This window comes from Physeter macrocephalus, chromosome 20, assembly GCF_002837175.3.
Source record: "Physeter macrocephalus isolate SW-GA chromosome 20, ASM283717v5, whole genome shotgun sequence".
Taxonomy (NCBI): domain Eukaryota; kingdom Metazoa; phylum Chordata; class Mammalia; order Artiodactyla; family Physeteridae; genus Physeter; species Physeter macrocephalus.
The window spans coordinates 44,361,451-44,387,537 of record NC_041233.1 but is presented as its reverse complement, the minus strand read 5'-3'; the positions used below and the strand labels follow the sequence as shown (position 1 = coordinate 44,387,537).

The following is a 26,087-nucleotide window of genomic DNA, read 5'->3' as shown; positions in this document are numbered from 1 at the left end:
ATGCCCGTGGTAGTTTGATAGGGATTGCATTGAATCTGTAGATTGCTTTGGGTAGTAGAGTCATTTTCACAATGTTGATTCTTCCAATCCAAGAACATGGTATATTTCTCCAGCTATTTATATCATCTTTAGTTTCTTTCATCAGCGACTTATAATTTTCTGCATACAGGTCTTTTGTCTCCTTAGGTAGGTTTATTCCTAGATATTTTATTCTTTTTGTTGCAGTGGTAAATGGGAGTGTTTTCTTAATTTCGCTCTCAGATTTTTCATCATTAGTGTATAAGAATGCCAGAGATTTCTGTGCATTAATTTTGTATCCTGCTACTTTACCAAATTCATTGATTAGCTGTAGTAGTTTTCTGGTAGCATCCTTAGGATTCTCTATGTATAGTATCATGTCATCTGCAAACGGTGACAGCTTTACTTCTTCTTTTCTGATTTGGATTCCTTTTATTTCTTTTTCTTCTCTGATTGCTGTGGCTAGAACTTCCAAAACTATGGTGAATAAGTGGTGAGAGTGGGCAACCTTGTCTTGTTCCTGATCTTAGTGGAAATGATTTCAGTTTTTCAGATTTCTCAGTTTTGTGATTGACTGAATATAGCAACTGATGGTTGCTATATTCAGATGGTTGTTACAACACAGCCTTGTGTTGTAGCTGCACCTAATTAAAACCACTAGATACCATAATTAAGATTATTGAAAGTTTCATTAAGACATTACTTAATTAGCAGGTTATTTGCTGTATGGTCTTTAAAAATCTGTCAAATGGTATGTTTTATTAAACTACAGATTCTATTTTTTGCGCATTTTCTTTTAAGCCATTTCAGATGTAAAGTCTGCAAAAGTTATTGTTGACTTGCTAAGTAATTATTTGCAGTGTAGATTCCATTTTAGTTACTGCCCAGAAAACATTAATTAAATACTTGGGCCTGATTAGATTGTCTGCGCTTGGGATGTATATGCATAATATCACCAGAATGGAAGGGAGTGGCAAGGCAGGTTTTTATACAGCAGTGGACTTGGGATTAGGCGAAAGTGAGTTCATGCCTATGCTGTTACCTCACTAGGATGGTCAAGGCGCACACAGCCTGCAGAATAACACCCATTGTCCATAGCTCCAGAATTGGTAAGGATAGATATTTCCAAGGTCAGGAGGGTGACATGATTAGTTGGAAGGGACACTACACTGAGAACAGATAAATCTGATTTAATATCCAGATTTGTCACTTTTTAACTGTATTACTCCAGGCAGGTCCTTGAATCTCTCTACTATGCTTCAGTTCCTTCATTTATTCAGGAGTAGGCAAACTTTTTCTATAAAGAGCCAGATAGCAAATATTCTAGGCTTTGCATATCACATATGGTCTCTCCCACGTATTCTTTGTTTTTGCTTTTTTTTTTTTTTAAACAACCCTTTAACAATGTTAAAACCATTCACACCTTGAGAACTGCACAAAAATAGGCTGCTGGCTGGTTTTGGCCCAGGGGCAGTTTTCGGACCCCATATGATTGTATTATTGAGATTTCACTTTTAAGCAGCAAATACCTGGCTCAGAGAAGTGCTCAGTAATTATTGGTTCTCCCAAGTATCAATGAAGCTAAAACTTTTGGTCAGCTTGAATTGTGCCATAGCTATTATTGTAAAGGTGACCCAACTCTGTTCCCATTTGTACCTCAGGATTCTCAGCTGTACACAGTTCATGGCTCTTGCTACCTGCCTCCCTAGTGCTTTTAACACAGACGTATATAGTCAGTATACAGCCATTTATAATTTCTCCTGTCCCAACCCTGCTAGCCTTATTTCTCTCTCTACTTTTCTCTCCCAGGGTTTCAACCATTATGAATTACTTGCTATTCCCTATATACAAGATTTTCTTATGCTTTTCCACAAGCTGTTCCTTGTGATAGTACCACCTCACTTTCTCTGTTGACAAGTTTCTACATGCACATCAGTTCTCATCTGAGGCATCACCTCTTCAAAGTAGCTTCCCATGATCCTCTCCACCATCAATCCATGCTCCTCCCCAAATCCATCTCTCAGTCAGGGTTGGGACATTTCCATGTGATTCTGTCTCACTCTGTTCACACCTCTGATACTCTGATCACACTGCATTATAACTGCCAATAGTCTGTCTTACCTACTAGGCTGTAAAGTCTTGGAAGCCAAGGATTTTGTTCTTTACCCCTCTGTATACCCAGCACCTAGGACAGCACCTGGCTCAGAGTTGATATTCAGAAACTTATTTAGGGTTGCCAGATAAAATACAAGATACCAGTTAAATTTGAATTTCAGATAAACTATGAATTTTTTTTTACTACAATTATATTATTACATAGGACACTCATACTAAAAAAAAATCATTGTTTATCTGAAATTCAAATTAAATTGGATGCTGTGTATTTTTATTTGCTAAATCTGGAAACCCTAGTTTGTGAATGAATAAATGAATTAATGAATGCCATTCTTTTCTATATTACAGCAGTAAATCATTTTTATTTATGCAGTTTTCAGATTAGTAAGCCATATTAGAAAATTTCATCAATGTGATCTTAAATCCTTGATTGCACTTTGAAAGCATGCTTTTATATTAACAACAGAGGGACTTAATCACTATTAAGAGATTACTGTTAATCCTTGGGGAACTTTCCAGATTAATAGAAGCATGGCAGTTATGATGGTTTATCAGTAGGTAAACAAGAATGAATAGAATCTATTGAAGTTAGACATGCTATAATAATAATAATAATGACAATAATAAATTATGAAAAATATTATAGAGAAAAAATTTGTTTCCCAATTGCTAGTGGATATATTAAAAATACAATCTCAAAGCAATATTAAATATATGTTAATTATTATATACATACATGTATATCTATATGAAATGTTTTCTGTATACAAATAGAATTGGTAACTTAACCTTTTAAGAGCTCCAAAGTGTCAACCTAACTGTGGTTAAGGGTGTTAAGAAGCAGATGTCCCTGCTCAAAAAATACCTTCCTTGGTTTGTCATCTAGTCCCTATAATTGCTGCCAATGAAAACGGGGCAAAAGGCAGTGTTGTAAGTGACACTGGGAAGATACTGTGTCAAGTATTTTTACTTGCCCCATCTACAAAGCTGGTATCTCTTCAGTGTGATCAGACTGGGCCAGCATAAGTTAGCTCTAGCTCTGCTAGTTGGGGATGGCTATAGGATGAGGCTTGAGGGGTGGCCCAGGGATGGACAATAGCTACCTATGCGCTCAATACAAACTAGACCTTCCAAGAGAGTGAAAGACCTCACCAGCCTCTCTACCCAAAAATTGCTTGTAAGAGTTAATTTCCATTATTTCATATATTTACTTTTAAAAATATTTTATGACGGGTAATTCAGGTACATAGTATAAAATTCAAAAGCTACAGAAGTAATTTCCCTCTTTCCTCTACCCTTTAATCATACATTCTCTTCCCTGGATATAACTACTTTTTCTAATGCATCCTAAAATAATTCATGCATTTTAATGTATGCTTATTTGTGTGAGTGTGTGTGTGTGTGTGTGTGTGTGTGTGTGTGTGTAATTTATATAAATGAAAGCATATTATACATGGTTCTGCACTATGGTCTTTTCACTCAAGATATCCTGGAGATCATATTCATATAGGTTCTCTTCAGTTCTTTTAATTTTTTTAATATTGCCTTGTCTTATTGTAGAAAATTTTATTTAGTCAATTCTACATTGGTAGATATTTAGGTTATTTCCAACATTATTACACACAATGCTCTTGTAGCATCCTGTTAATGTCATTATTTCCCCAAACCATGAATACGTATGTGAGATAAATAATTGCAAGAAAAATATTAAAAAATAGTGCTAAGTTGTTATACAAAGCTGAATTGTCTGCAAAGGTTATACTAGATTATTTTCCTACCAGTAGCGTATTCACATGCATTTGCATTTCTCTCACTGTAATAAATTCAATACCCTGTTTGATTTTTTTAACCAACACCAACTGAGGAGTTTAAATTGTATGCAGTGGTTTGACTTTAGCACTTTCTATTCAAATTGGCCTTATTATACACATAGCCATGACTTTCCTTTCTTCATCCATTAAGTTGTTTCTTCTGTTTATTTTTGATTCAAAGTTTCTTCTGTTTATTTTTGATTCAAAGTTAATCTTTGATTTGGATGAAATTATAGCATATTAGATTAATTGAAGAATTTTGTTTAGAGAGCTTTTTATTCAAATAATGCAAAATATGAAATATTTGATGAGCAAGTACCAAAAGAAAGCGATCTTTTACAGTTTATTTTAAAATTCTAGATATTTCTCTTCCCTAAAAGAACCCAATTAAAATCTCAATATAATTTTTACCAGTCAAAATAATGATTTTATAAATATTTATTACATAGTTCTTGACTTCTGATCATGAGACTCTATTGTTTCAAATGAACATGTCTGATTTCTATGTGGAAATACATTTTTAGTCACAGATAAAAAATGTTACTGTGAAAATCTATGCCTTAATATTCCACTTGCGTATTCAGATGGTGGATCACAATTACAGGATTATGATACCTTTTTTTATCTAAAGAAATATCCTTCGATTTGGGATGAATTGTCTCAGGAGCATTGAAAAGCATGATAATTATTAGAACTTTTAAAAAGTGTTCCATGTTGATAAAACTAATTACAGAGGAGAACAGAGCAGTGATTTCAATCACCATTTCACATCTGAAAAATGAAACAGAGAATGGGACATTTTCTCAAGGTCACCCACTAAGTTGGCAATAGAATAAAAAATAGGAGACAGTCTTCTGGCATGTTGTCTAGAATTCTTTATAGGAAAGAGACACGCTCCTGGCTTGAAGGCACTTTATAAAGGCAATAATCCTTTGAAATATGTGGCCAAGGAGATTAACATTCATTTCAAACATGCATCAGTTGAAGTTTTAGTACGTTTTTACCAGTCATCATTTGAATATGTTTTTTCCTCTATTTTAAAAATAGGAAAACAATTGAAGAATCAGTTTTCAGCTCTGTGGAATACAGATGAAACAAAGAAAAAGGAAACTACCACGCATTATTTTATTTTTGAAAGTACTCATGACTCATGAGACACCCATGGAATCATTTGTCTATTAGTGTCTTCTCCTGAAATTCCAACTTTATTTGGCCAATTACATTACAAAATTACATGCATCATTATCTGAAAAGAAAAAAAGCTATTAGATTTATTGATCTCTTAATCCATATTATATTATGAAGTATGGTTCAAAGAAGAGGAAGCATAGTGTTAAGAAGAAAGTGAGTGTTCGGCTTGAGTAAATGAATAGAACATCTATTATAATGTACTCCAGGTTTGATTTAAAAAAAAATTTTAATTAGAGTAAAATTCTTTCTTCTTTTTTTCTCTCCAATGAAAATACCTGTAAATCATTCAGAAATAGACCAAATAAGCCCCTAAGAAAACAATGGCAATGTAATATCTAAATCTGTACTTCTGAACAACTAATAAAATAATAATAAGGAATAAATGAGAGCAACAAACTCTTCTTTCTCTCCATAAAATACACTCTAGGGAGACATTCTTTAAATTTGTAAGACTCTAACAAAGAGTTTAATATTTGAAGCCAGAGCACAAAGTAAATACCATTTGTACTCTAGCAACAATAACAACAGCAAAACACTAGGACTCGGAATTTCTTCTGTGGTTCTTATCCTAGTTACAATAGAATGGACAGAGAATTATCTTTAATGACTAGATAGAAGAGCAAATGCCATCAATCGTGTCAACATTCAGAGGAATCACATATGGAATATGGAAGCAATATGGATTACTGCTGAAGTCAGTTCGGTTTATGGCACAAAGGGAGCACAACAGAAAAGAAATAGCAATGCATGTCCCTCTGCCATTGCTTTTCCATCCCCTTTCACTTACACTAATTCCATGTATTAGGTTGAAACATGAAATTGCCAATGATTGGCCATTTTAACCTGCAAAAACAGCAGTCTCTTTGGTTCAGTCTAATAAATGTTTATGTTCATTGTTATTGAAGCATGCCATAGAACGCAGAGTTCATAAGTCACATCAAAAATTCACTATGCCATCAACCCAGCAGAAGTAATATGAAAAAGGAATGTGAAAATTGAGTTCTTCCAAATTCATCACTCTGTATTTATGGTGACCTTGCATGGGTGTAGATCCAAAAGGATTTGCATTCTCTCAGAAAGTGAATTAATGCAGTGAATGGAAATATACACCTATGTTACCAGAAAGGATAAACTTTGGCCTTACTTTATTGGTAACATTTATCATTGCTCTGCCTAGAGAAACATCCTCTTTGAGGTCATGTCATGAGTCCCTGTTATCAATGAAAAAGCAGAGACTGCCTTGGGTGGACTCTGGAAAATGTATCTAGTTCAAACTCAAGTCTTTGTTCGTCATGAGTTGACAAATATTCCTGATAATACATTGATTTTTATGCATTTGTTTTTTCATTACTCCTATATTCTACATTGGAAGGTTCTAAAGGGCAGAGATCATATTTTCTGTTTAGATATATTCTTTAATATATGGATTTCCATACACTAACGTTTACTTTAATAAGTGTAAAGGACATCAGTGTTTTAAAATGACTCATCTAAAATTATTTCCTCAATACTTTATTTCATACAAATTGTTTCCTCTGTCTGTGCTTTCCACCTAATTTTTAAGATTTTATTAATACGGTAAAGGAAAAAATTTTCCCTTAGTCAATCTCTTTTGAAAAGTAGATCCTTGGACTAGTCTACAGGATCTGAATGATGGGACCCTGCCTTCCTTTCTGGTTTCTCCTGGCCCCTGCCTTCTTTTACTCTATCCCTGAATTTCAACCTTCTTTGTTTTACAATAAGTTATTTCCTACCTCAGGGTTACTGCATGTTTTTCTTTCCCTGACTTATCTTGCTAATTCAACTCATTTTGGGGGAGTGGGGTCTAAATTTTTAATGTCCTCAAAAAGGCTGTCTGTCCTCTGAATTGCAAAATGACATCCTCTCTATTAGATCTCTGTTTGCATGATATTTGATCAGCATTTTTTTGCATACTAATTTAACTTCTGTCCCAACTAGACCATAAGGTTCAGACATTCAGAATATAATAGCCCTCAGTAAATATTTGTTAAAATAAACATTGACATTATATTCATGAAACATGTGAATACTTAAGAATAATAAAGTGTTTGAAAGATATTCACCAAGGTGTTAACCTTAGTTATCTCCTGGCAGATGGTATTATAGTATTTTTCTATTTTCTCTCTTTTTTGTTTGTTTAACTACATTTTTTTTTCTGTGATTAGTATGTAGACATATTTCTTATGTGGATTTTTTTCCCTTTAAAATGCTACTGAAAAATCATGGAAGTGTGCATGGATGAAAGTTTGAACTGGAATAAACGGTTCTTGGAGGAGCCACCTGCATGTGCACAGGCATGGAGATGATAGCTGGCGTATTTTAAGGAAACAGTTATTTGTTGCAGGTGCAGCAGAGGATCGTCTGTATAGTGCCTGGAAAGGTGAGAGGTCAGTTAGTGGAGAACCTCAAACTCTAAATGACAGTATAGAAACTTTTCTTTTTTCTTTTGAAAGTTCTCATGCAAAGAACTGACATGACTGGATTTACATTAGAAAATGTATTGCAAAGTGAGATATGACTTAGAGGAGGGAGAGAGTGGTGGCAAGGAGGTCAGTTAGAAGGCCTGATCAGCGTTCCAGGGTAGAGACGGTAAAGGCCCAAAGTAAAGCAGTGGCTGTGAGAATGCAAAGCAAGGATGGATATAAGAGATAAGGCAAAGACAGAACTAGTATAATCAATCATAGGCAGTGATGGAGAAAGGAGAGTAAAAAAATGAATCTAATCTTTTGAGCCTAGGCAAATGCAAGAATGGTGATGTCATTTACCCAGATAGGGAACCCAAGGAAAACAGTGGTTTTGAGGTTAAAAGAAAATAAGTTAGGTTTTAATTAGAGGTTGCAATGGAACTTTCAGACAAAGGTGTCCAGTAGGAGAAAGGTAAAGTTAGAAATGAAGACTTGAAAGTCATTAATATAAAACTAACAGCTGATGCCATAGGATTATGTGAGATTTCCCCAGTAAGAAGAGTTGGAGCAATCAAAAAGAAGGCCAGGGCTTCCCTGGTGGTGCAGTGGTTGAGAGTCCGCCTGCCGATGCAGGGGACATGGGTTCGTGCCCCGGTTCGGGAGGATCCCACATGCCACGGAGCGGTTAGGCCCATGAGCCATGGCCGCTAAGCCTGTGCGTCCGGAGCCTGCGCTCTGCAACGGGAGAGGCCACAACAGTGAGAGGCCTGCATACTGCAAAAAAAAAAAAAAAAAAAAAAAAAGGCCAAAAAACGAATTTTGGAGAAACACCTATTTTCTAGTGAACCAAGGAAGAGGATTCAGGAAAACAAACTGAGAAGGTAGCATCAGAAAACAATTGGGAGACTGATTTAGAATAGAGTTTTAGGAAAGGAGGTTTCCTGAGAGGAACTCTATCCAGAAGGGTAACATGCTTTCTAGATGTCAGAGGATCCTAAAGTAATAACAGTGATGATGATGATGATAGTTAACATTGATTGGTTGCTTACTCTATGCCAGGCTTGGTTAAAAGACAAGTGTTTATTTGCATTAATTCATTTTACACTTAGTGTATGTGTTCTATTGGAGTGTGGGAGTTATAAATCATGTTAGAATAACTTCATGACTTAATAGGAAGTAGAGTCAGTGAATGGCCTGATACAACTTTTTTTTCACGACATTTACCTCCTCTGGGACCAAACTTTCAAATAGCACAGTTGAATTTGCCACAAACTCTGCAATTCTAGTTCATAATTAATTCAAAGTCTAATTTCAAGTGGCTCTTGGATGCTTCTCATAGCCTATCAGTTTTGAACATCCTATGTGTTGTAGTATGATTGCCTTTGATTTTGAGATGAAAAGCATTTATTTTGTCCTAAATTTAACTGTGGACATTGCCTGTTGCACTTGAATGAGAATGAAGGGCTCTGACCCATGGTTGCTCTAAACTGTCAAGCCATTGGAGTAGTGTCACTTTCCATCAAGGCTGGCACCGAGGGAATGCTAGGACTCTGATGACAGCAGTCACATTGCTCTAGAGCTGAAAAGGGAGAGCCTCTCTTGGAACAGTTACTTTGCATAAACTGTTCTGCTTTGGCCTCGTACACTCTGTGTTCCCGGAGAGATATCAATTCACTATAGAGGTCTCTAGCAGCCATGAGACATGAGAGAATTGCTTCAGAAAGAGAAGAGTCAATGTAAACCCTTGCTATGGATTATTCAGATACTGACAGCGACTCTACTTTGGGGTACAGTGATGATGAAGATTCCAGTGATGAAGTTCAGAGAATATCAGAGTCAGTGCACAGAAAACCGTATTTGCAAATATTTTTGGATATTTTTTCATGCTCTATGATTTCATTGAAAGGAATTTCTAACTCCTCCAAAAATGCTTAAAAAAAGAAGACTACTAAACTGCATAGCTTTTGTTCATTAATCAATGGCAAGTTTGTAAAATATCTGTTAATTTGCCAAACAGTAGCTACTTCTGCAGTAGTACATGTTTATTAATTGTCATGCTGAAATAAACTAATATACAGGTACAGAAATGAATGAATATGAGATTTTTATTTTTAAATAAGACACTGTGCATGTTAGACCTGGACTGTTATGTAGATACATGGAGCTTTACCTACTAGAAAGAAGTGTGCTGTGCTCAGAGGCAATATGTGTTTGGTGAAAGTTTTAAGTATATTAGACATTATCTTAAAATTCTATTTATAAAATTCTCTTGCTGATGTTTTTTCAAAGTCTCATATATTATTCTGTTAGAAATTATCAAACACGCTGATATGCCAAAAAGTAAAACTAAAAGGAAGCTCAGTTTTTTAAAAGGAACATTATCTCCCTCTTCTTTTCCCCATGTCTAAACTAGTATTACATGAAGCCCCTGCTACCTTGGCACATGTTCTGTGTGAAACCAGTATCATAACAGCTACGTAGATATGTTACATAGCTGTGGAGCTATGAGGACATCCCTGTTTTATGAGTATTTAATATTTCATATCTCAGTCCAAGTGATATTTGCTTTTACCATGGTCCTTGGTCCTACAAAGGAAATAAGCACATACAGTAAGTCACAGTATTGTCAGCTTATATAAATATATTCTCTCATCAGAAGTTTCTACAATCTCTCCTAAAATAAGGGATTAATATATGTCAGTACTAGGTCAGGTAGCATTTTTCCAGGAGCAAGCTCTCTGGGTACGCAGGGACGGCATTTCCAGACACGTGCATAGGCAGGCATAGTGGCATTAAACATCTTACGTAGAAATGCAATAACATTGTAATGGCAACATGAGTTTGGCATTGAATGATTTTCTATTGTTATATAACATTGTTATAAAGCAACATAGCAGGGCTATGACATAGTATGGATAGGAACTCTAATAATTTGAGAATCAAAATGGTTTATTGATTTAGCTTTGCAGTTGGGCACCCATAAACATTAATGCTGCTTTTTAAAATAGTTAAATATAATTTTTATACTGATGGGCAGAGAGACATTATGAGTGCTTACCGCTCAGGTGTCATCCTGCAGTAGAATGAATTTAGAATAGTTGTCAATTTAAAATCTTATAGCAGAGGGTATAGGCAGTGAACTGTTGAGAAAGGAACATGGGCTTTGGAGCCAGACAGCTCTTCGTTCAAATATCAAGACTGCGACTCATTAGCTATGTCTGTCTTTTGGTGTATTACATAACATTTATCCCCAAGTGTAAATTTCAGATAAAATACCCACCCTCTGTTATATGCATTAACTGAGACTTGTGCAGATTGTTTAATATAGTTCCTGATATATACCAGATGCTCAATAGATGGCAAATATTATAATCCACTGTTTAATATTGCTGTTTTTTCTCCGTGTTATGCATCTTTTTTGTTTTGATACATGTCACATTACTAGGTACTGAGCCTGATTGTCGGCCATAACTTACAAAATTTCCTTTTTTAAAATAAAATATTCTCAATTTCTATTGACTATGTCACTTTTCTGATCTTTGATTTTTCACCATCTACATTTTAAAATATCTACGTATTTTCTTTTTGTTGCAAGGAAATTGCATTTATTTTGAAAGTATATCCAATTTAGACCAGATAATATGATACAGTTTTAAAATGTTGGACATTTGTGATGAAAGCATTTTTTTAAAAAATTCATATGCATGGAAAATATGTTGAAAATGAAGCATTATTTTTCACATGTTATATTTTTAAAGACTCTGTGGGCAATTTTAACTTGTCAAGGTAGAAATATATTTTAGGGAAAGTTAGTTTTCTATAAAGCTGTGATAGATTTTTAAAAAATACACTGGCAGCAATTTGTAGTAACATATGCTGCCATGAGCGGTCTCCTAAGAAATAAGTCATTCATACAATTTATAAGGCACCTGATGGGCATTACTGATGACTTCTGTCTGTTGTGTCCACTTCACCAAAAATGACTACATAGAAATAATAATGGACTTGAAAAAATATTATCTATTTCTATGGAACAGAAAGAAAATCCTCACTTTGTTCTTGGATAGTAGCATTTCGTAAAATACCAGACAGCGCCTCCACAAAGACAGTATTGGTGATGAGAAAAATTAGACGTAATGAACGGCAGGACCCACTGCTCTCTCTGTGCTAGGCATTGTGAAAAACATCATTATTGCATTTAAGACCATTAAATGGGCACTGTTATCATTCCCATTTTTATAGATGAGGAAATTGAGGCTTTCATAAAGCATGTATACCTTGTTTTGTAAAACTGCGATAGTGTGACTCCAAAGCCTGAACTCTATTCTTCCCAAGGTTTCAAGATTCCTATTCACACACTTACTAAGCAACTCATCTGTTCCAGCCATTCAGTATAAAATGGGGAGCAAAACTAGTCATGGACCCTGCCTTCATAACGTTTAGTGGAAAGAGGATAGAGCCATTAACCAACAAATAAATGCATAAATTATAAACCGTGATAGGTACTTGGATGGAGAGGTACATAAGGCCATGAGAACAGATAAATAGGGAACCCAACCTAGTTAATTTAGCATGGCATCCCTGAGGAAAGGGGCACCTAAGCCGAGATCTAAAGGGTAAGCAGGTGTGAACTGGTCAAGGAGTTGGAGAGGAAGTTCCTAGGCTTAGGGAAGGCTTGGTAAGAAGAACTCATGACAGGAAGGAGATCTTGTGTTCAGTCGTTTAGAGGAGCCAGTTTGCCTGGAAGGTGGAGGATGTGGGGGGTGGGGCACTGGGAGGATCATACTGGAAATTGAAGAGACTGAAATAGAAATTTTAGAATCAGAAGTGAACTTTGTATGGTAGGTAGATTAAAAATATACAATAATCAATAGGTTTTTTTCTTTAATAGCAATAACCAATGAGAAACAGAAATGGAAAAGGAATGCCATAAGAGAAACTGATAATATAAAACACCTAGGAATACTTTTAAAAAAAATGCTAGGAAAAAGATTAAGAAAGATTAAGTGAAAAAGATTAAGAAAGATTAAGACATAAAACTAGATCTGAACAAGTGGAGAGTCATGCTGTGTATGCTCTTGCAAGGAAAATTAATATAATCAGAAAGTTCTTCTTCTGAAATCAATGTAAAAATGTAATACAACTCTACTAGAATCCCAATGTGGGTTTCTTTAGATGTGGAAAAATGATTTTAAAATCTTTATGAAATATGAATGCTTAAGAATATCATCAAGATATTTCTGAAAAAGAATTTTGGTAGGGGAAACTGCTTTTCCAAATACTAAATACTAATAGTTACTATAAAGCAACTGTAGTGGTAGCAGCATCATGTAGCAACAGTGAAAGACAAAAGGATCAATGGAAAAATATAGTTCAGAAGTATCTGTGAGAACTTAGTGTATTTTGAAAAAATTAAAATCCACTGGGAAAATCTTTATTTTCAAGACTTTAAAGCCTGATATTAGAGACATATGATGTTTCAATTATGATTTTTAGTTGGTTATTGACACCATATTATTTCCTATGTACATATCTCTGTACTGTATTTCAAACTATATTTATCATTAATTATATTAGCTTAGAAATTTTACCTTACTAGGAAACAGTGTTTCAAGTATAACTTAATGTTTCCATGACAGTGGTACTATTAAATTTTTAGTAGCTCAAAATGAAATGTGTATGTTAATTTACCAAATCCACCTTTGACCACTGGATAAGATGAGATACCATGGCAGATTTATAAAGGTTTAAGAGGTTGATAGATATTCTTGCAGTGACCAATTAGATGCTTATAAAGGAACAGTATGTATATACATATTTCAATCAGAGTGATTAAGATTTGTTGAATATTCTTGAGCAACCGTAAGCTCTGGTATAGGTGAATAACTGTTTATTATAAGTTGCCAAAAGATTGGTCACATTAAGTACAGGGTCTCCAAAGTAAGAAAATGATTACAACAGGTCCATTATTCTCAGGGTAATAATGATAAATTCACACACAAATGGATTAGATACTCCAGTTTCCAGAATTATATCTCAGGTCTTCTAAAAAGTTTACCTATTCATGTTCATTACTGTCTTTATCATCATCCAATTAATTCATTAATTCCCCAGCTAGCATGGGGAATGATGATATAAAATTTTGTTTCATTTGTGTAAGTGAAACTTTAAGTTTGAAAATTATAACTACTGGATTATAATTGTAAGATTTGTGTGATAAATGACAAGAGTAATATGGTTCCTCAGGACAAAGAAATTTGAAACATGGACAAAGCTTAAACCTGGAAGTGCAAAAACCAGAAGAGTATACATAATATGTGCCTTGAATTAATCATAATGAATAGTTTGCTTTGATATTAAAGGTTGTTTTACTTCAATCTCTCTCTATTTTTTGTATAGGGAAGATGTCAGAACAGCAAACGTAATTGCTGCAGAAGCTGTAACCTGCCTTGTGATCGACAGAGAGTAAGTGCCTTGCTTTCTTATGCATGTTGCGCACTCATATCAGTGACACACATAAGTTCCTGGAATTAGACATCGCTTCATGGAGCTATTAATACCTGTTTTATATCTTTTTATTTAAAATGAGTTCTATATTTGATTCGTATTCCCTGTTATTCTTGGAAGTGGCTCACTCTGCCATTCCAACTTTGTGATCTTTAACAAGGTATTTAACCACTATGAACGTCACCTCAGCTCATTTGGGAACTGGGGATAATGCAACATCATAGAGGTATCATGAGGATTGATGAGAACACATGAGAAAAGCATGTTCATTGCAGCTGTATTTACAATAACCAGGACATGGAAGCAACCTAAGTGTCCATTGACAGATGAATGGCTGAGGAAGATGTGGCACATATATACAATGGAATATTACTCAGCCATGAAAAGAACCGCAATTGAGTTATTTGTAGTGAGGTGGATGGACCTGGAGTCTGTCATACAGAGTGAAGTAAGTCAGAAAGAGAAAAACAAATACCGTATGCTAACACATATATATGGAATGTAAAAAAAAAATGGTTATGAAGGACCTAGGGGCAGGACAGGAATAAAGATGCAGATGTAGAGAATGGACTTGAGGACATGGGCAGGAGACACAAGAGGGAGGAGATATGGGGACATATGTATATGTATAGCTGATTCACTTTGTTCTAAAGCAGAAACTAACACACCATTGTAAAGCAATTATACTCCAATAAAGATGTTAAAAAAAAAAAAAGAAAAGAAAAGCATGTGTCCAAGTAGTCTTTACCCAGGAGACACTTGACCAATGCTATTCGTGTAAATTTTTTAAAAATAATAATTATTCGTATTTTTCAATTATATTTTATAATTTATAAAATATTTATAGTATATTTTATAATAATTATAAACTTTTATGTTTAGATAATGTAAATTTATTATTATTGTTACTAGGAAATGGACTATTCCTTGAGCATGTTTTAGTTTTCTCCTCTATTCTTCCGTCCCCAAATTTCTAATATAGAAGCATTTAGGAAGACGCTTTTGGAGAAAGCATCAGTTCTAGCCATAGGCATATTTAGGGCCATTAAAAGTTTGTTCAGTGATGCTGCTCCCTGTTCCTTCTGTTTATTCTGCCTTGCTAGCCCCATTACCTGAATGCTTTATAGGTTAAACTACAAATATCAGATTATTGACTCTCCAATAGCCTGAGTAAAATGCATGTCTACTGTCTGGAAGCAGTCCTCCAGACGTTTTCTCTTTGCTGTGTATGTGGATACATTTATCACAAAAGCCAAGTGCCTGACCCAGGAGAAGAACCGTAAAGCATCCATTTTAGTGGAGGCATTAGAGCTGGAATAGGTTGTGAATGTCGGTGTGGAATGAAACTGAGGGGCAGCTATGATCAGTTCAGAATGAAGGAGTTGAATGTTGAGCTCAGGGGGCTCTCGACGTAGAGGAATCCCTCTTGATTCACACATCTCACTTTTGCATGCCCCTCTGTGCTGGATCTCTAGAACCAGAGCAGTGGCATCATTGCAGAATGATAGCTATATCCATGAATATTTCTGAAACAGATATTCTTCATCTGGTTCCCAGAAACAACAATGACCTATTCATTCTTTCTTTCATTTGACTAACGTTTTTCTGAGGCTGTAGCACATACGAGGCATTGTTAAGGGCTGTGAGAAAAATCAAAGGAGCAGCACAGATCCTGGTTTGGGGGGGTAGCTTCTAATAGAGGAATTGTGGCATTTATACAAATAACCGCGATGCAAAGCAGGATGCAAGAATGGACCACAGTGTACTGTGGGAGTCCAGAGAAGGGAGTTGACTACTTCTGGGGAGAATCAGGGAAGTTTTCATGGAATAAGTGGTTTTATTAGTTAAATCTGTAAGTATAGGAGAAGCAAGATAAATAGAGTGAAGAGCATAAGCAGTACTCAGAATGAAACTATGAGCCATTTCTACCGGCTCAAGGGAGGCTGTGTAAAGGTAGTTGGAGGAGGTGTGACAGAAACGTTCACAAACATGTAGGGGCTGGTTCACCAAGATTACCAAGTAGTGGGAGAAGGGCGACTTTGACAGTTCTCTGCAGCCAGGTAGTGTCACTAGAACACTGAGAGGCTGTGTAAGATGAATTAGAGGGAGAGGATAGAGACAGAATATCTGATTGGCAGTCTGTAAATCCACATGGTGATCATGAGACCATTAATGGGAGGCATACATTAGAACGAAGAGGTAAACCCAGAGGGCTTAACGCTTGACTGAATGTGAAGGCTAAGGGAGAAATTAGGGGTGTAGTCAGGATTAAGAAGATCTAGAAGGAATGTTGAAAAAAATTAGTTTGGGAGGCATAATGATTTTTCACTAAAAATATAATAAATTTGACATACAAGTTGGACACTCAGGAACAGATGCCCTGCAGGAGGTAGAAAATGTGGGACAATAAGTCATTAGAGTTAACTTAAAATTAACTTTAAAATTGCTGACAGAGAGTTAACAGCTGAAGCCATAAGACTGGATGGAATTGCATGAAAGATAGAGAAGATAAAAAGACCAATTTTAGAATTTGTGGAAATTCTTACATTTAAAAGTGAGGCAGGGGAAGAAAACCAGTGAATAAACCTGCAATGTTAGCACTCAGAGCAGTGTAGGAACCCCACAAACCAAGAGAAGATTTCAAGAGAAAAAGGATAATCAGCAGCATTAAATGCAAGTGAGAAGCTGAGAGGCATATAGAGAGAGAAAAGGGCAATAGGTTTAGTAACCTGGGAGAAAAAAAATTTAATAAAATGGTGAGAATGGAATCCAGATTACAAAGAGTCAGTGGGCACTGAGGAAGTGAGAGCAATGAGACTAAAGGGTTATTTCTTTCAAGATATTGAGTTAAAAAAAATGGGGGGTGGGGAAATATGAGGCCCTAGTGAAGTCTTGGAGAGTTTCCTTTTGATGGGTCTGTACAACTATTGAGGAAGATGGAGCAAGTGAAATTACTAATGGGAATGCTTGATGGAAATGTGTCCACAGGGGAGGAAAGTGTGGGCAAACAAGGAAAGGTAACTTGGAGAATACTTTTTAAAAATTATCTGGAAATAGTGAAAAAGAGGAAAGAAAGAAAATTTGTAGAGATGTAAATAAGGAAAGTTATGGGAACTTGGATGGCCTTAATCTTGCCTCTACAGCATAAAGCAAGGAAATCTGGTGAGGAAAGAAGTGACACTGGGGCTGAGGGTTTGCCAGCTGATTGGGGATGGATGGGTAATCATATCAGTTTATATCTCTACAGTCCTTTGCAATTTATGAATTTCCACATGTATGAGATCCCACCTGGAAAAAAGATAGGATGTTTAACAAAAAAAGAAACTGAAACCCATAAAAGTTTCATAACGTGATAAGGTTTCATGGTAAATGGTAAAGCCCAGATGAATCAAGTCAGAAGAACAAACTGATGGGACATTGTGAGTCATCTAGTGCAGGTTCACTTTAGTTAACTGAGATCCCGAGAGATGAAGGAGCATCATGTAGCATCACATACATACATTTGATCTCATCCATTCCATTCTCTTTTCTCAAACCTAGTCATATATAGTGTGCAGTGGGGAGTGTATGGACTCTGTCAAATAAAGCTCTATACTGAATATTTACTGCACCATGTTATGAGAATATGGGCAAGTTATTTAAATTCTAAGTCTCAGTTTCCCTATCTGCAAAATGGGATATTGTCACCTAAATTATAAAATTGGTTTGAAGATCAAACAATTTAATTCACATCAAGGTCCATGCACAGCACAAGATGTGTAGTAAGCACTCAATAAATGTGTCCTTCCTTTTCTTAGAGAAAGTATTGAAATCCCTTGGATGTAGCAGTTTTTCTCTCTAATCAGCATAAGTTTATCCTCAGGGGTATACACAGAAAGGATACCTTGAGGGAGGTCTGGCTTTAAACATAAATATAGAGAAGACAGCTTGAGTCTAGGGCTCAAGAGGTGCATTTCTGTACTCATGAGAGGAGTTGGGCTTCTCACCAAATGATGAATTCACAGCTTAAAAAATCAAACTGTAACTGAAGGATCTTTCCGTAAGCCTGCTGCTGGTACCTAATTTATGGCCAATTAGGGGAGCATCAGGGCTTCATCCCATGCAAACAGATGGCAGATGTTAGAACTGTCAACAAAAGGAGCTTCTTTCAAAAATTTACAACTGAGGTACCATGTTACATAAGCCAGTGATTATGCTTTATCATTCCAGAGGGACAGCAAAAGAACATTATTGTAACTAATCATGCATGTCAGAATTTTTTTTTTTAAATGCTCATTGACGGGGCTTCCCTGGTGGCGCAGTGGTTGAGAGTCCGCCTGCCGATGCAGGGGACACGGGTTCATGCCCCAGTCTGGGAAGATCCCACATGCCGCGGAGCGGCTGGGCCGGTGAGCCATGGCCGCTGGGCCTGCGCGTCCGGAGCCTGTGCTCCGCAACGGGAGAGGCCACAGCAGTGAGAGGCCCGCGTACCACACACACACACACACAAAAATGCTCATTGACAAACTAGAAAATGATAAACAGATACATGGTTTTCTCAGGAAGCATTCTCTGAGGATGGGTTTCTTGCAGCCTAGTCACTATTTTAATAATTACCCAGTCTATCTGCAGTCTATCTAAAATTCATGAAAATTGACATAAAAGGATGTTAATCTAACAGAACAATCTATTTCCATTAATAAAGTTCTTGAATATATAAAACACAACTAAGAATATTTAGCATCTCTTGTTTTGGAATCCATGAAAAGAAATAAATATAAAAGTAACTATATCATTGTGTTCCTTAATCAGTTATGCAGTGGTTACTTCTTCATTGGCATGGTAAGTTGTTAATGAAGCTAGGAGTTCACACAGGATAATTTATTTTTTGACATGTTGAGATCATTTTTAAAGACAGTAATATAACTACTAGTAAATATTCAAAGAGTTACATATTTTCCTCCAGGAAATTAAGATCTAAGTTAGAGTCTCAACTCTATCCCTGATTTATTGTGTAACCTCCAAGATGTAGCCATATTGGTTATAAAAATTGAAACACTTTCATACTGGTTGGTAGATAGCAGTAGTCTGAGCTCCCTGTGTGTTTTTCCCACTCCTCTGCTGCCTGGTGATCTGATTCCTCTGGCCAGGAATCTCCAGATCTCTCCTTGATCCAGCAACTAAAAGGGAGCATCTGGCATACATCAGGACCAGTGTCCATTCTGATTGGTCAATTCCTGTGTCATACTGGCAACTAATTATTTTGACTAGTAATTTCAAGCTAAAATGACAGTTTATCACCAGGAGTTTTCAAGCTTTTGTTTTACTAAACCCATTGTTTAAATAAAATAAATTAGAAAGAAAACAGGAACTTTTTTTGGCTGTCAAGAGAGTAAGACCTCTTAGTCTACCCAGGAGTCTTCCCTCTCTCCCTCCAAATCACTCTCTCCACATGATTCTTAAGGCCCTTCATGAGACCCCACGAGTCACTAAAATGATTTACAAACCATGTATGACTAACCCTTACCTTTTTGTGACACTCTGTGATATTTAATCATACTTTGGAGCCAGTTGTGTTATTGAGACAAAGTCTGGGGGATAGAAACCAAGAACTCGCCTAGAGGAAGTGCAGTGTACTGGGGCATAAAAATGATGAGATTAGGAGGGAGTGTCAAATATCAGATTATTGGGCATTGGAAATGGCAGTCTTAGAAATTAAGGTATCTCTGTAGATCAGAAAAGCCTAGGTGACTCTGGTTCAAGTTTTTACCTCCTAGAGCTAAGTTGACTTGCGTGTAAAAGACATATTCATACCATCTATTTAAAAGAGTAGCAAGACTGTAGCATAGCCACTAGGCTAATGATTAGGAAGCAACTCATAGGTCTAAGGCTGGTCCCCAAACCTGTGCAAAATAGAGTAGCAAATAGGTTACCAAGAAAGATTGGACATAGAGAAAAAGTCACTGGAATTGGTAAACTGAAGACTACTTCTCAACGCCCAAACTGGAGCCTAGGTATTAAAACTGAGATTAGAGCCAGACTAGGAAATTTTAACATTTATTCAGAATAAAAAATGAATGCCTGCTTCCTGTGTCAGTTACTTGGGCTACTGAGATGAACAAGACACGAATTCAATACAGGTTTGAAAACTGAGGGTATAGGACCAGCTCAATTATATTAATTTGTGTTGCTGTTGCTGTTTCTTTACCAGTGCTGGTAGCAAAACCTCCATCTGTCTATTCACCCTATCCTCCACATGTAGCCTGTTTCTAGTACTAGTTTCCAGTTCTTTAGCCACATCTGCCATCAGTCTCCAAGGATAGTGCTTCTGATCCTGGCCTCTACCCAGATCTCCTCCCCACCTTCTTGCTTATGGTAGGTTGGTGCCTTCCTCCATTCCCCTTTGCTGTGGCTTATTTAGGTGTTCAACTCCAAGTTGAAAGTAAAATAAACAAAAATAATGAATCCACTGAAGCCATGCTCTGGGCTCCGTAGAACAAGCAACAGACCAGCCCGGCAGGAGCCAGGGAAGTCATCTATATCAGGACGTAGGATGTCAGAGGAGATGGAAACATATGGAAAAATTGTATTTATCCAACTTCTCTCAGGGAGGGTGCTATAGATGTTTCCTGGCTAAGGCTCCTGTTCAAGAAGGAACAGATGATCACTAAACTTCCCCACAAAAATGGTGGGTTGTATTAAGTTCAGGAGGTTTACTTTCTGAGTGAGGTATGTAAGTATGAAGCCATCGCTGCATGACATAAACCAGGGATAGGAAAACTTTTTCTGTAAAAGGCCAGAAAATCAATATTGTATGCTTGGTGGGCCGAATGATCTTTGTTGCACCTACACAATTCTACCATTGTAATGCAAAAGCAACCGAAGACAATAGTAAATAAATGAAATGTCTTTGTTCCAATAAATCTGTTTATAGACAATGATATTTGAATTTCATATTATTTTTAGAGGTCAAGCAGTATTATTCTTCTTTGGAAACTTTTTTGTTCCTGCCACTTAAAAATGTACAAATTATTCTCAGCTAATGGCCGTACAAGAAACAGTCAGCGGGCTGAATTTGGCCTGTGAGCCATAGCTTTCTGACCCCTGACTTAACCAATATTAAAGAATTGAGTGCTGCTCCCAGTGGTCCTATTCGGATCTTCCTCCAGGTTGTGCTGAGCCTATCTTTTAAATATAGCAAATACACGAAGAATACTGGTTTGACGTGCCTTCTGGTGTTGGTCCTCCAATGCCATCTGTCAACTTGCTTTCCCCTCACTGACACCATTCACCCTCCAGTTCCCTCATCCTCTTCACTTTACTCTTTTACACACCCCACACACACATGCACGCTTTCTTCTTCGTCTTTTTTTTTTTTTTGGCCATGCTGCGTGGCATGCAGGATCTTCGTTCCCCAACCAGGGATTGAACCCATGCCCCCTGACTGCCAGGGAATTCCCTGATCCCTGTACTTCTTAATTGCACTCCTGCATTCTCAAGGACTTCGCTTCAGGCTTTTCATTAATTTGGGTAGTAGCTAATTAGAGATTAAGATGATTCTCTGTGAGTTATTTGCATTTTGATGACATACCCCTGAACACTGAAAAATCATGAAAATCCGGAAGATTTTAGAATTTCAGGTGTCATGGAAGGAGAGGGGAGGGACCGTATGGGAAGAATTTGGTGACAGCAGAATCTTTCCAGCACCATTCTCACCCCAGAGTTCTAACCAGGTCAGTCTCATGAAGGCCCATACACCCAGTGGTGTGTGCCCCACCTAGGTCACCCGTGTCCTTGTCTTTTTATAGTTGCCATTCTGGGTCCACATGACAGGACAATAGGGACTCCACATGCCACATTGCCTGTCGTCACATTACTTAACTGATAGGGTGATAAATTTAAAATATTTCACAGCCTCAGCCTTTCCCACGGTCTAAGTATATTTTACTTTGGTTCATTTTCCAGAAAGAAATCTGAGGCGATGTGAGGATATTTGCAGGATGAGCATGAGAAAACAGGTGTGAATGGCGATCATCTGGGCTTGTCTTTTTTATGGAGCTGCTATTGATTGGTGTGCTTTACAACAAAATATTTACGAAGTAAGAGAGATAAAATGCAGAAGTTTAAAGAGAGTCGTTAATATTGGTTCAGTTTAATAATAGGAGTTGAATTATAGCGTGCCCTGAGAAAGCATGATCTAACTACAGAATAAGCACATAGCCACTGGAAAAGGGTTATAATCCAGAGATAGTATTCATGGTTTAAACTCATAGAAAGAGATGAATGGGACTGCTCTTCATCATGTGTGCCTTTTCTAATGCTTTAAAATCATAGACCCTGCTCCTGCTGTGAGCCATTCGAGAAATTATATATAGCATTACTGACTAGGGAGCTCATTGAGAAGGTCTGGTCCCTTGCCTCATCCACCCAAATAAAACTTACTGGTTACTGGCCTTATGTCAGCCCCTCAGACATCTAATATTTGGGGAGTTTAGAGGCAAATGTGTCAATATGACACTATCTACTTCTATCCCTGTTGTATGGATAATTTCCAGCTCTAATTTGTTGTGTCTCAAACTCACTGAAGTTCTAACAGTATCCTTTGGTAACCTGGACTCCATTCAAACTAAAAGAAGTCCAAGGTCATCAATATGTTGGTAGAGCATTAATCAAATTTAGCACATTCTTTTGTTTAAAAAACATGGTTCAAATTTTGTCAGATGATGACCAGATTAGTCAAAAAGTCATAGCGGAAATTTAGGATACTGTAGAGACAAAGAGTAGTCACAAACCCCAGGCCTGTAAGAGAGCACGCAAGGAAAACACTCCTCTTCTCCCATCTGTCTCTCCACCCTCCACCCTGCCCTGCTGAGACTAAGAACTAGACCTTGTTATGGGGAAAGGTTTCTGAAACTGGATATTATTGACATTTGGGGTCAGCTAGTTGGTTTTTGTGGAGGGCTGTCCTGTGCATTGTAGAATGTTTAGTAGCATCCTGACCTCTACCCACTAGATAAAAGTAGCACTCCCCGACAACCCCAATGTGACAATAAAAAGTGTCTCCAGATACTGCCAAGTGTCCGCTGGGGGAAAATCACCCTTGCTGGGAAGGACACAGCCATGGCTTGCTAGATGGCAGTAAAGTGCTCTGATGCCATGGGAGTAGAGCTTGTGCCAGAAGGGTTCCAGGGAAAGCTGTTCATAACGAGGAAACCACCTAAGGGCAAGTGTGCTGGGAAAGCTGCTGGCTGCTTAGTATTGCTGGCCTCCAAGTACTGTAGTGGCCATACACTGGAGAAGCCACAAGAACCTACCAAGCTGACTGGAGCCAGGAAGCAAAATACTTTATTCTTGCAATATCTCCCCAGTGCCCTCTCCTGGCAAAGTTTCAGTGCCAGTTGGCAAAGAAAGAAATTTAATAGCCCAGATCCATTTTTATAGAGCAGTCAAAAGGGTGAATTTAGAGCTGACAAGCAATAAATAAGTCCATAACCAGTATAGATTCCAAACCAAATCCTATTCCAAGGTCCAGAGCTATAAAGATAAATAGCAAAGTCTTTGCTTGCCGTGGAGTAACTCCTGATCAATACAGATGCATTAAAAATCATGAGAAATTGCCATTTCAGTGTGAAAAAAAAACTTGCGGAGAACTGAAGAGGAGAAATGTGTTTTGCCTGTAGCATCCCAGAGGACTTGCTGGACAAAGTGATATGTGAGTCCAGTCTTTAAGTCTGAGTAGGAATTTTACAAGTAAAGAAGGGAGGATAAATACACCTCCTGCTGAAGGAAGGACATACACTAAGATGAGGAATTTAGAAATGTCATTGTACAGTAAAAAGTGGAATATGGCAAGAAAGAGGATTTATGGGTCAAGGAACTGGACAGTAAACTAGACAGGTGGTGTACTGGGAGATACAGTTGGAAAGAAGAGATGGGGACAGATTATAAAGAAATCTAATATCTCAAACTAAAAGAATATGATTTTATCCTCTGGGCAATGAGGAACCATCAGAAGACAGTGACTACTGCAGTTTGTATTTGCTTTTGAAGGAAGGGAGTGGAAGATCGATTCCAATGGGGTGAACTCAAGCAGGGAAACTACTAGGAGACTACAGCGACAGCCCTAGGGGTTGCTCGCTAGAGTTTAAGAGTCTAAACTTCAAAGAAGATTTGGGGGAATAATTAAATGTGAGAGGTTAAGAAAGAAGTGCTTCTGTCTTGGGAGATTTGGTGGATGTCTATAATAGATCAAAAGTATGAGAGATAGAGCAGGTTGAGGTGAAAGTAATTGGTCGATCAGTTAAGGACATGTTAAGTTCAGACTAAGTGGTGTTGAGATATTCAGATGGAGAAGTCCCCTGACAGTTAGAAATGAGTTTTATTTTTTCCTGACAATCAGATGATAAATAGAAATTGACGTTGGATTTCACAGTTCAGCACTTTAAAAATATTACAATCACAACTTTGGTTTTGTTAATTACAATGATTGTTTTGTTTTACACCAATGAATAAATAATTCATTTTCCCCGTTAATTCTTAAACCCTTTCTATATTTCTGAGGCTTGCATTTTTTTTTTCCATCAGATGTTTTAAAAACTTGTTTAGAGACTCAGCAATGCCTTTGGAACTCATAAGCCAGTTGTGTGAATGAATAAGAAAACTGTGAAAATTTTTAATTTTCAAATCTGAAAAATCAGTCTCAATTTTTTCAGTTAAAAAGGTAATAGTTGGGGCTTCCCTGGTGGCGCAGTGGTTGCGCGTCCGCCTGCCGATGCAGGGGAACCGGGTTCGCGCCCCGGTCCGGGAGGATCCCGCGTGCCGCGGAGCGGCTGGGCCCGTGACCCGTGACCACTGGGCCTGCGCGTCCGGAGCCTGTGCTCCGCAACGGGAGAGGCCGCAACAGGGGGAGGCCCGCGTACCACAAAAAAAAAAAAAAAAAAAAAAAAAAGGTAATAGTTTAAATTTCATATTTGAAATTCTCTTTAAAAGTTTTCTGTATGGTGTTGTTGGCTGTTTATTTGGGAAGAGGGCTATAGTGCTTCTTGTGTTCTAAAGATAAAGCGAGGAGGGGAGATGCCAGGATCAGTTTCTGACAGAAGCTTAACAATCACTTTAAAAATCAACAGTGTAATCATTACGTTTGAAAGTCGAATTCTGCTTTAGATATTCACATTGCTTTTTTGGTAGAGTTAAATGGTTTTGCTTACTTTACTAGGCACACTTCCTGGTGAGACTGTTATTACAGGCCAGCTGGGTCATAAAGATCTTTTCAGTATGTCTAGAAGTTGGTACTTATTTTGAAACTCGTAGCATAGACACATGAATTGGATTAGCATCAGCTACAATAACAGTGAAATCTTATTCCCAGACTAAGCTTTACTTACAAAGGAGGACCTTTCAGAATTTACTAGTCTGGGTGAAGTGTAATGGTCATATTATGCACCGCCCTGGCTACAATCATGTAATTGAACTAATATTAACACAGAAACCAGACTAGCAAAGACAAACCATTATTTGATAGTTAATAAAGATGATGTTGCCCTCCCAGGTGAACTAGAGATAGTATATTTTAATCCAGATGAGAAATCCACTTGGGCTGAGTGGGAACTTTTATTTATTGCATTATTCTCACAGGCTTGATTTTTCTCTCTCTTCTTTGTTTGGTTTTTACCTTTTTATATAGTCAGTGTCAGGTGATTATAAACTTACTAGCTGCTCATTGAGAAAATTGGAAAGTAGAGAAAGATATAAATATAATCCTGCCATTCAAAGTTAACTACTGTTAAGATTTCAGTATATTACCTTCAATAGTGACATCCCACTGTGTCATTTTCTTTCCTACCTTGTCCACATACAGGGGTAGCATAAATAATACATATATACACACATACAGATGGATAGGTATAGACAGATAGATATACAGATAGATAAATTTGCCCTGGCATTTACTGAACACATGTGCCAATCACAAAGCTAGTTGAGATAGATAGCCTGATAATAGGTATACACATACATACATACATAATTACTCTCACAAACA

General features: G+C 37.1%; 1 protein-coding gene across 2 annotated transcripts in view; it reads left to right on the top strand.

Moving 5' to 3' along the window:
• The window catches only part of PRKG1 (protein kinase cGMP-dependent 1), a 1,272,686-nt gene that overhangs the window by 1,130,692 nt on the left and 115,907 nt on the right, over nucleotides 1–26,087 (top strand). For both annotated transcript variants that reach the window (XM_024121261.3, XM_024121260.3), the window contains exon 8: nucleotides 13,961–14,026. In XM_024121261.3, coding sequence (XP_023977029.1) covers nucleotides 13,961–14,026 — 66 coding nt within the window. The remainder of the gene's footprint in view (nucleotides 1–13,960; nucleotides 14,027–26,087) is intronic.